An 11,907-nucleotide genomic window follows, 5' to 3' on the forward strand; every position below is an offset into this window, starting at 1 on the left:
CAACTTATCTGCTAACCCTAAATAGGGCAGGAGTGAATTCCATCTTGCAAAGCTATGTCCCCAGCTATTCATCTAGTCTTATCCCCAAAATGGTAAGCTTATTAAGCAGTGTTGTTGGACTACTCTCACCATTTGCAGATCAAAGGATAATTCCGAACAAACAGGAGTTCATAGCTAGCTCAGGATTAAGATTGAGTTAACCTAGGTTATATAATAAAAGAAATAGTCAGTTTTAACAGTAAACGGTCGTTATAAAGAAAAGTGACTATTTTCGTGGTCCAGTCTATATGCAAACTCATTGCATAGGATGCTCCTGCTCTCATGTTTCAACATGAATGATTTGTGGATCACATCGTTTGTAGCACCTTACAACTTCTTGTAACAACTACAGAGTGGACCGCATCCAATAGTGTTACTAAGATGAGATATCCAATTTCATCCGTATACTTATTAGACCATTTAGGCTATATACTGTCAACTTGATCCTATTTATGTCACTACATAAAGTTATAGCATTCAGACTATAGCCAATGATGCGTTTATTGAATTTTCATAATCAGATGCAAAATCAACATGTCATTATTATTGATAAAATAAAATGTTTAACACGAACTGCGAGTTCTAGGACATTCCCAACAATGTAAATATATAACGTAGGTGAAGACTAAATTGTAAATAGTCATAAATATTAATGAAAATAGAGAGATCAATAGATTTTTTTTTTAAAAAAATGAAATGTTCAAGAATATGTGCTATTCTTTAGGCGTTTTAGGTAGAAATCCCCAACATTTTTTACGTTCAAAATATAGAATTTAGTTGTCTTCTCTTTTTCCTGCGGATGATAAATGAACGGCCCAGATTTTATCAGATTAAAATAAACGGCTAAAAACGAGAAAAATCAACCTTCCTTTTATGAATTTGATTTTTACCATTATCTTCTGGTCAGCAAGGCACTTGCTCTCTCTCCCAAAACCACACCAACAAAATTGGAGAGCATCTTGGCTTCAATTTTGAGAATTACCCAGATCAACAAACTTCAAATTGAGTCCCTAATGTCCCTGAAAATGGCTTTACAGACGAGTTTGTCTCTTCATCGTTCGCCATCTCTTTCTCCTTCTCATTCCTTCCTTCCATTTGGGTCTCTTCAGCTCAAGCCTCACAATCTCGTTCTTCAGGTGAGATTTCATGTTTTCTTCTTATGCATGATTACATTTCTTTCATGGATGATTCTGTTTTCTTTAACATTCAAAACTTGGGGTTGTTCGTATATCATGCTAGTGAGCTTCAGTTATTGAATTCTGGTTGAAATTTGAGGAATTGGGGAAGGTTATGGCTGGAAATTCGAATTCCATTTTTGAATTCTCGTATTTTGGATAGTATGTCAGTACGTTTTGCGCTTGAATTTATGTTTTCTTTAACATACAAAAATGGGGTTGTTCGTATATTATGCTAGTGAGCTTCGGTGAATCCTGGTTGAAATTTGAGGAATTGGGGAAGGCGATGGCTAGTAAAGGCATGTTTTGGAGTGATTTTGAAATCGTTAAAATCACTTTTGTCATGTCTAAAATCACTATGAAAATACACGGTTGATCACTCAAAATTAGTTTTATATTTAACTTTACACTTTTAATTGCAATTTTCATATCGTCAAAATTGTTTTTGAATGATTAAAGGTATATTTCGGAGTCATTTTGAAAATGACAAAAGTGATCTAGAGATGCTCTGATTCGAATTTTCATATTTTGGATAGTATGTCAGCAGGGGAACTACTTTTTGTTCTTGGATTTCGATCATAATTCGTTTGTGAGACCAACCCTCTGTAGATTTCTACCCCAACTCCCAATTTATTGAATTATGAAATGAAATTTGCTGGTCCTCAAAGAGTTGGAAAAGATGATGAATCTTTGAGGGGGTTTGAAATTATTGTTTCAGAGTTTTGATTTTTAGAAAAGCACTTTGTCTGGAAGCATTTTCTTTAAACTCTTTCCAGTAAAGGTGCATTAAAGTGTTTTTAGGATTTTCAAAGTTACTTTTGATTGTAAAAATCTTGAAAAGTGGTTTGAATCGGTTAAAAATAAAATTCACTGTTCTAAAAAGCTTACCAGACTCACGCTTGGAACTTCTAAGAATTTGTTGGGTCTTGAACATGCCTGTGTTTGTTTGTGTTCATTTAAATATAGAATTTCTCTTTTATTGATATGTTTCAAGCTTTTAGTGAAAATTGTTCTGATGCTACACAATTCGTCAAATTAGGTTGTGCATTTTTTAAAGGTCAAATTTCTAGAATCATTTTGTCCGAACAAGTTTGCTATTTTAATTATATGTTCAACACTTAGAGTGTGTTCAAGAGTGATAGTTGGAATAGTGATTTTAGAAAAAGAGACTTAGATACAATTGATTTTTAAACAAATAAATTTATGTTTGGTTCTACACTTTTTTAAGTGATTTTCAAATCTTTAAAAGTAATTTTTGAATTATTATGTTTGGTTCTAAAAGTGAATTTAAAGTTACCTAATTACTCAAAATTGTATTTTCTATTTGAGAAATTATTATTTAACTAAATAATTATGGTAAATATCTATTTCTATTTATTTTATTGTACTTAAATTTTTATATGCATGGTTGATATTTTGAGTAAGATGAATGTTTATAATAGATATTGAAAGAAAATTCAAAACATATATAATTATTTGTTTAACAATTTAATGACAGACAATGTCTGCCATCTTTTGCTCCAATATTTTAAATTAAAAAAATGATTTCACAAATAGCTCATTGACAATATTTTAACAAAAAATGAATTAGATAACTATTTTGGGACTGATTCCCGATCAATCACTTAACAAAAATCACCTATCAACTAATTCCTCCAAAATCAATTTGAAATGATTTTAGATTTTTCTAAAATCAATTTTTAGCTCATGCCAAACGCCATCATTTTAAGGAAAATTGATTTTGACAAGAGAAAAAGTGATTTTGACCATCTCAAAATCACTCCCAAATATACTCTTAATCTGTTTAGATTCAACAAAAGCCTGAAATTTATTTAATTCTTTGTTTCTTTGTGGCACTTGTTTTCTAATTGACACTTTAATGCACCTTTAAGGTAATATCCTTTTTCTGTTTCTCCAAGCCTGTTCTCTAGTGGAGACTCTGACCGTTTCAATTACTTCTAATGATTTTGTTCCTGAATCCTATGTAGGAAATTATGCATCATGTTGACGTACCAATTTTGCGGAACGTTAGAAAGAGCTGTAGACTTAATGTTGGGAGGCTTTCTAAACTTCAGGTATGCATTTGTTCAAAAAGCATTGACTTATTGAGTTCATATTTTTGTAACTAATAAAACTAGAATTTTCCATTATTAAAGAACAATCAGCTAACATATTTTGAATTACTGAATTTTTTAAGGGTTCTGTAGTTCTTCAGGTGGCTCCTGGGTCATTGGGTTTTCATAATTGTCTAGATGATAGTTGGGTCATTAAACAATAAGTTAAATTACTCAATTTGGCCCTTATACTTTTAGAATTGTGTATAGGTCCCTAAACTTTAACGAGTGTCTACTAGGTCCTTAAACTTTTAACTTTATGTCTAATAAATCCATAAATTTGAAAAGTATCTAGTAGATCTCTAAATTTTCATTTTTATGACTAATATATCCAAAACCAATTTAACATTTTTGAAAACTCATGGAATTGAATTTTGTGTTAAATAAGACCCTTTTATTTAGCAAGTCAGTGAATTTAAACAATGTCTAATAGGTGAGAGACCTATTAAATACTTTTAAAGTGGTTAAACTTATTAAGCACAAAACTGAAAGTTTAAGGATCTATTAGATACTTCTTAAAATACAGGGACCTATTTGACACAACCTTGAAAGTTTGAAGTTTAGAGACTAAACTAGTAATTAGACCTTAACAGTATCATTTACTTATTGTTACTTGCCCATTAGCTTGCCCATTAGCAAACATTTACTTTCCCCTCTCACCAACAATAGCCAAATATTTTTTAAAATCTTGTATTTTTATCCTTCTTTAATCCAGCTTAACTTGTCCATTAGCAAACATTTTTCTTTCTCCACTAGCATCATAGCTGTAGAAATTTCTTCTCATTCAAAACTTTCTGCTCCTCTCCATAACAGATTAGATCTCCTCTTCTTGTATTCTTTCAGTGTCATTAACGTCAAATCTCAACATATGGACAAACTTCACCTCACTGTCCTGACGTCCCTTTCTTTCTTTCAAGATGCTTTTGAAAACATTCCACGCCCCCTTCACTAAGCACTTCTCTAAAACCTGCCTTCTTCACCGTTAAAGCTAACTTGGGTCCTCAAATAGTTTTCTCAAGGCTACTTAAACTTACCTTCGAACCATTTGCCTTCATTATTTGAAAAAATATACCCCCTAATTAGACAATTCCTTTTCTTGTTTGGACCCATCTATTCCAATGCAAAATGTGGTCCAACCCTTTCTTTCTTACTAGTTACTCCTTTTTTCTTTCATTGAAGTCCTCTAACCCTACCAGGCCTACACCTTTGACGTTAAAGCTTTTTCTACCGGGCCTTCTCCTCCAAACAGCCATCCACTCCCTAGAAATTTGGCAATTTTTCCTTCCTTGAGCCTGCGTATGTAACTTTATTAGACACCTCTTTGCCTTTTGTCTACCATATCAGTATTCTTAATCCTTTTATTATCCTTATCCTAATTATTTGTAACATTCATCCAACTGAAATACTCCTTAATCCACCGTTCTCTTGATGTCCAATAGATGGGGTCCCTTGATTTTATCATATAATATTGAAGTTTCCTCCTTTTACATGCCATGGACCTTCCACCCCTTTCTAGCCAGTAAATATTCTCGAACACACGTCACCACCTTGCATTCTTTCATTTCTCCTGCTGCTAGAATTACAATTTCACGAGGAATGAATCTACAGAAGTTCTTTCCTACTTCAATACAAGCTTCCGAACAATCTTCCAAATCTTTGGTCTTCTATGCCCACTGTAAGAGTCTCCCATATTCATCTTCAATGAATCTTAGAACCTTCTTTCGCATATTTATGGATGAAAATCTCACTTTTATCCGCCCTCCACCTTGGTAACACACTGCCACATTCCTTGCCTTCGAAATCCTCAATAAATATTAGACAATTGTAACTGATTTTTTCTAATTTTGTTACTACACAAAATGGGCTATATTTAAGTTGTGCATAAAATTTTCCATTTTTGAAATCAACTCTAATTAATATGTTCCATAAGGTGATATATTTTCCTCCATTGAATTGAGAATTCTTCAAATTGTCTCATTATTAACTTCTTTTTTTTTCCTACACTGGATGAAGGCAGATGTTTCAAGGGAAATTGGCAATGGAATCTCAATCGTCAACAATGTTTGAGAGTAATTTGTTCTCTGATTCAACATTCTTTGTAATTAAATCATTTTCATTAATTTGGTGGCCGATGCCTTTCAAGTGGTCTGTAGGTTACGACTTAATTCAAAATATACACATGTTGATTCACAATTTTATCAATACTTCTTTAAACTAGATTTGATACATAAATTATTAAACTACATTCATATATACAGTGCAAGCTATATCAAACTAGATTCCGTGCTCGTAGGTTGACTTCCCTATGCATCCCGACTAAGGTCACCTCACTAAACTAGGTTATTCAGTAATTAGAACAAGGGACTAAAATTGTATTGAAAGATAAAAAGTAAAGAAATACTGCAACTCTCAGAGTATTTTCGAACCTAAACCATCTAAGCCAGTGTCTACCTTCATCTCCCCCTACTCGGAATAATGACTAATATACTCTTAATTCCCTGATAATATCTTACCTCTATCATAATGGTACTGCTAACCGTTAACCACAATGGTTTGAAACATTGACCTCTAAGATATTCACGTTACCAACAAAAACAACCCAATTTAAGATGTTCATATCCAGTCTTTAACCTGCACATTGCACTTTATTTTCCCTGAAACTATTCAGAATTTATGAATTTGAGTTTCCTTCCCCTTGTGAACATCTGTTAGCCTAATGTTTGTTATTCACTTGAAAGAATTATAAAATACATAAAAAATAATTAGCTTTTAAATTTATTACTTTAATATTTTTAGTGGTGAATGTTTGAAGAACATTTTTCATTTTTTCAGATAGTCAACCAGAAAAAGGCCTAGCATTATTTGTATCTGCTTTCTCATCAGGGCAATCCTTATGGCTGATTTCTGCTGAAGCAGCATTTGCTAGGGAAGACATGAAAACGAATGCAGTTTACGAGATTGGGGAGTTATTTGAATTAGGAATACAGCTATCTTATCTATTATTATTATTAGGTCTTCTTGGGGTTGGTACCTTCTTTGTCATACGCCAAGTTCTTGTTCGTAGAGAACTCGATCTTTCTGCTAAAGAACTGCAAGTAAGAGTCCACATTTACAGATCTTGTAATGGTCAACTGTTCACTTTCGGCATACCTGTGTACTAAGTCTCTGAAAGCCCCATGAACGTATACTGAGCTTTTAAATATGCATTTGAAATCACCCCTTGAAGCAGGCGATTAGGGGAAGACGTCGATAGTCTAGCTCTGCTAATGCACTTTTCGTCCCTATTATTTGTTGGACAGGAACAAGTGAGAAGTGGTGATGCCAGTGCTATGGAATATTTTGAACTTGGTGCAGTTATGCTGAGGAGGAAGTTTTATCCTGCGGCCACGAAGTATTTGCTTCAGGCAATCGATAAGTGGGATGGGGACGATCAAGATCTTGCGCAGGTTTGATACTGCTAGCTCACTGACTTCTGAATCTTAGAATATCAAGAGTCTCCTATCATGTAGAAACTTCGATTCTCCACTTTGTTTTCGTTGATTTTAATCGAAACTGGATGGGTGATTTAACATGTAAATGAATCAAGAACACACTTCCTCGTGTATCTTTCCAAAATCTGTTGTTCCATTCATCGAGTTTCATATTTTCAGGTTTGTTCTACTTGGAAATGAGTTTATCTTTTTCAGATAAATATGTGTTCTCTGTTGCAATTCATTGAGCAAAATTTCATGAAAAGAAATGGGAGCCAAGCATTAGTTGTCTTGTTGAGTAGATCAAGGGTAAATATTTAATGATCTGGGCCGATATTTAACGATCTCATCTTTATTGTTTCTATCGTCTATGTTTGCAGGTTTACAATGCCCTCGGGGTTAGTTATGTGCGCGACGATAAGCTTGACAAGGGAATTGCCCAGTTTGAAACTGCTGTGAAGCTTCAACCTGGATATGTTACAGCTTGGAACAATCTTGGAGATGCATATGAGAAAAAGAAAGAATACAAAGCAGCTCTGAAAGCTTTCGAAGAAGTTCTTCTTTTCGATCCGAACAACAAACTTGCTCGTCCAAGACGAGATGCATTGAAGGAGCGCGTGGAGATGTACAAAGGAGTTCCAGTGAAATCTAAAAACAGATGAGGATCATGGCCCTGGTAGCTTTTCTGTACTGATTTTGTTGAAAATGAGAATTTACATTTATTAATGTATTAGATGAGTATATTAGAGCTATGGATAAAGAGTATCTTGATGTTGTTGTGTATGGTAACTTACAAAAAAAAAAAAAAAAAAAAGAGTAGCTTTGTTTTCTAAAATGTTTGTAGATATATGTATTTAGAAAAGCATTCATAAATACACCTGAACATCAATTAAGATTGATAGTTGAATTTTAACTTTACACCCTGGTTGAACTTTAAAAAAAAAAAAGTAATAATAAAAAAATGATGATAATTACTATGTTTTTAACATAATAATTTGCAAATATCTTAATCAGGGTTTGATTGTTGTGTTTATTTGGTCTCTAAACTTTTAAACTGTCTAATAGATAAGTTCTTGAATTTTCAATTTTGTGTCTAATAAATCTCTGACAATTATATAATTTTTGAAAATTAATTAGTCCATTAGATACAAAATTTGAATTGGAAAAATTATACTTTTGATCAATCCTTAGATAACATTTGAGTTTTGAAACTCAATTTTATCTCAAATTATTCTATACAATTTGTCTTTATTTTTCTAAAAAAGAAACATCTTTTTAACCTTTTTGAAGAGTAAAATTTCATTTGTACCCTCAATATTAAATATGTTTACACTTGTGCGATTTACTATAGCATTCTTAAGTTCCTATTAGCATTGGAATCGAAAGAAATCGTGAAATTTTTATTATTTGCGTAGAGTTGTTTGTTCATAGACCCTAGGGTTTGTGATTGCATAGTTCAAGGTTTGTAATCCCATACCGTATGTGATTCGCAAGTCCCTATTGATAGCACGGTAAATGTGTTAAAAATTGAGTCTAGTTCAAGTGAATTTTATAGTTTAATTTGGTGATTTGCAGAACCAAGTGTTTAGAGGTAGATGAAAAAGCCTTTCCACTAAGATAGGAGCTAATTAAATGGAGGATTTAAAGCCCATAAATGTGACCTAAATCAAGGAGTGTTAAGAGTGTCGAGGCACTTCTCACAACATGGAATGAAAGAAGGAAAGCTTTGAAACACCATCCCAAGTGTCTCAACATTGCAGATTTTCATTAAGTTGCAAACGCTATCATTAGAGTACATCGAGGACGATTTCCACCACAAGCAAACTTTCTAGCCACCGTTTTCGATTCCCCTTCCCATTTACATTTTCGGCTCTTTTTAGTTAGTTTTCATTGTAATTTTTTTTTTATAATGCTAGACCAAAATACGAGAAAATTGTTCATTCATTCTATTCATTAGAGTTCAATACATATAAGCATACGTGGAAGCCCTAAACTAAGAACTGCAAATCATAATAAAGGACAAAAGATTAATAAGATCCTATAAGATATATACTATAATAACTCCTCTCAAGTTGGAGCATATATATGTTAATCATGTCCAGCTTGTTATATAGATATTCTATTCAAACTCCATTTAAAGCTTTTGTGAAAATATCTCCTAATTATTCTTTAGTTTTCTCATATCTAGTGGAAACCGAACCATGTTGTTTTTTCTTTCAGAAAAAATATCAATTAATTTCAATTTGTTTAGTACACTCATGAAATACTAGGTTGGATGCAATATGAAGGACATCTTATTGTTACACCACAACTTGGTCGTAACTGTAATAATGAAGCCCAACTTAATCAATAGTTGATGTGACTACCCAATCACAACTGATTATGTCACAACTCTGACTTCTGATTCGACACTTGATTGTTAGACTATGTTTTGTTTCCTACTCTTCTTTGAAGCTAATTTGCCTTCAACAAAAACACAATAACCAGAAGTTGATCTTTTGTCTTCTTTTGATCTGGCCCAATTGACATCTGAAGAACATTCAATCTTTATATGACCATGATCTTTATATAAGATCCCACATCTAGGTGCATCCTTCAAATAACATAGAATTTATTGTACTATAATCCAATGACACTCTAGGTGGAATCATAAACTGACTTATATTGCTTACAAAATAAGCTATGTATGGTCATGTTACTGTTAAGTAATTCAACTTTCCAACCAATCTTCTATATCTCCCAGGATCTTTAAATGATTCTCCATCTTTTAAAAGTAACAGACTTCAAAGTATTGCATGGCTTGGCTCCCAAGTTTCCTGACTCAGATAGCAAATCAAGCAAATATTTTCTCTATGACATAAAAATACTCTTCTTGCTTCTTATTACTTCAATACCCAATAAGTACTTAAGCACTCCCAAGTCTTTAGTATGAAATTGACTTTGGAGGAAAGACTTGAGAGATAATATACATAATGTATCACTTCCAGTTATGACAATATCATCAACATATATAACAAGTAGAATAATACCATTTGTAGATCATTGATAGAAGACAGTGATTGTCCTATCTTTTTTTTTATTCCAAACTACTCAAGTGCTTGACTAAATTTTCTAAACTATGCTTGTGGACTCTGTTTCAACTCATACAAAGATTTGCGAAGGCGACACGCTTTATCATTCTTTTCTTGAGCAACATATCCAAGTTGTTGCTCTATATATACTTCCTCTTAAAGATTCCCATGGAGAAATGTATTTTTAATGTCAAGCTGATGCAAAGGCTAACCTTGAGATACTACCAAAGAAATGAATAACTTGACAGATGTGAGCTAGCAACAAGAAAAGATGTGTCACAATAGTCAATCCTATATGTTTAAACATAGCCTTTTCAAGTGCACTTTTAAACAAGCTATTGATCCATTATGATTAGCTTTAATTGCAAACATCCATTTGCACCAGGTAGTCTTCTTTTCTATAGGGGGAGACGCTAATCCTAGGTAACATTATCATCCTAGGCATTCATCTCTTCAATCATCGCAATGCGCCAACTAGAATGAGACAAAGCTTCATGAACAATCTTAGGTATCAAGACAGAATCGAAAGATGCAACAACTGAAAATGTTACAAATGATAAGCGATCATAAAAGACACAAGAGACAATAAGATAAATGCAAGAACATTTATCTTTACGAAGGGTAATAAAAAGCTCATCACTTGGTCTTGGACTGATGACAAGGAGTCTTCTGCAACAGATTATTCACCTCTGTAGTCGTCTAAAATAGACTTAAGTTATAGGCAGATGATTTCGAAAGAGACTGATCGAAGGAGGGTGTTGGAGACAAATGTATAAAAAAATATATCATCATCATCCTCCCCTTGACTCGTACTAAGCAAAAATCTAGTGAAAGAATCAAACAAGATAATATCCCAAGATACAAGGTACCTTTTCAAAATTGGACAATAGCATTTGTATCATTTTTTAACATGAAAATAGCCTAAGAAAATGCACTTCAAAGACTTGGGATCTAGAACGAACATTTCGAACAAAACATGTGAAACTAGACATTTTTGCCTTAATAGGAAACAAAGGCTTTATTGGAAAGAGAATATGATAAGGAATTTGACCTTAAAAAACATAGAAGACATACAACCAATAAGAAAACAAGCCATGAAAATTACATCAACAAAAAGATGCTTTGAAACATGCATTTGAAAAGATAATGCTTTTGCAGTTTCAAGAAGATGCATATTCTTTCATTTAACAACCCCATCTTGGAATGGAGTATCAATACAAGATGATTGATGAACAATTTCATGTTTACAAAGGTACAACCTAAGTGCTTTTAAAAGTACTCACCAGCATTGTCACTTCTCAAAGTCGTAAGGGAATACTAAACTGAGTTTAAGTTTCAACATGAAAATTGTAGAGATGAGAAAGTAATTCAAAAACAACTTTTTATAAAAGATAACCAAGTCATGCAAGAGTGATAATTAACAAAGGTAACAAAATATCAAAATTTAATCTCGAACGCAACTGGACAAGGACCCCAAATCTCATAATGATCTAACTCGAAAGGAGAAGTTGCCTATTTATCAACTCTAGGACTAGAGCTAAAAAGATGAAATTTGGCAAATTGACATGAATCACCACATTATGAAATAGGGATAGAACTAACATTGAGATAAATTGATGACCAAGATGATAATGTACATCAAATGTGAAAGAACCCCGAGGTCCGTAGCGGAAGTGGGATCATCTCAATTTTAGATTTTTCTCAGAATCAGAAATTTAAAGTACAAAAAACTTATGCTTTAACAGTAAAATTTACAGCATGTTAATTAACCGAGGAAAAGTTTGAGTCATGCTTACCCTTAAAGAAATCAAAACCTTCTTCACGAAATCCTCATTTCCAAATTGATCTACCACGAACTAAGAGGTTGTCACACCACAACCGTTTTCTCTGTATTCTCTATAGGGAAAGAGAATCCTCAAGAATATGTGAGCTCTGATTTCTTTTGGGGAGAAGGAAGAAAAAATTTGGGAGGAGAAGAAGAGAATTCTTTTTGTGTGTTCCCCCAAGGAAAAGCCAGAGAGCTACTTTGCGAAAAAGG

General features: G+C 33.1%; 1 protein-coding gene across 2 annotated transcripts; it reads left to right on the forward strand.

The window, feature by feature from the left end:
• The first annotated feature begins 936 nt into the window (after positions 1 to 936).
• On the forward strand, positions 937 to 7,633 carry LOC120086419 (tetratricopeptide repeat domain-containing protein PYG7, chloroplastic). Of its 2 annotated transcripts, none has more exons than XM_039043057.1 (6): positions 937 to 1,175; positions 3,203 to 3,289; positions 5,342 to 5,397; positions 6,161 to 6,423; positions 6,628 to 6,774; positions 7,179 to 7,633. In XM_039043057.1, exons 2-6 carry the CDS (start codon positions 3,216 to 3,218, stop codon positions 7,458 to 7,460), a joined length of 822 nt encoding a protein of 273 aa, XP_038898985.1. In that variant the 5' UTR covers positions 937 to 1,175; positions 3,203 to 3,215; the 3' UTR covers positions 7,461 to 7,633. The 2 variants fall into 2 exon arrangements, with proteins under 2 accessions (XP_038898985.1, XP_038898984.1); XM_039043056.1 differs by having other exon boundaries at positions 938 to 1,175; positions 5,346 to 5,397.
• The last annotated feature ends 4,274 nt before the right edge of the window (positions 7,634 to 11,907 follow it).

This window comes from Benincasa hispida, chromosome 9 (genome assembly GCF_009727055.1).
Source record: "Benincasa hispida cultivar B227 chromosome 9, ASM972705v1, whole genome shotgun sequence".
NCBI classification, from domain to species: Eukaryota; Viridiplantae; Streptophyta; class Magnoliopsida; order Cucurbitales; family Cucurbitaceae; genus Benincasa; species Benincasa hispida.

Coding starts and splice junctions, on each gene's coding strand:
- LOC120086419 (XM_039043056.1), top strand. CDS start 1,053: ATGTCCCTGAAAATGGCTTTACAGACGAGTTTGTCTCTTCATCGTTCG. Junction 5,398..6,160: donor ATCGTCAACAATGTTTGAGA/GTAATTTGTTCT, acceptor TCATTTTTTCAG/ATAGTCAACCAGAAAAAGGC. Junction 6,775..7,178: donor ACGATCAAGATCTTGCGCAG/GTTTGATACTGC, acceptor CTATGTTTGCAG/GTTTACAATGCCCTCGGGGT.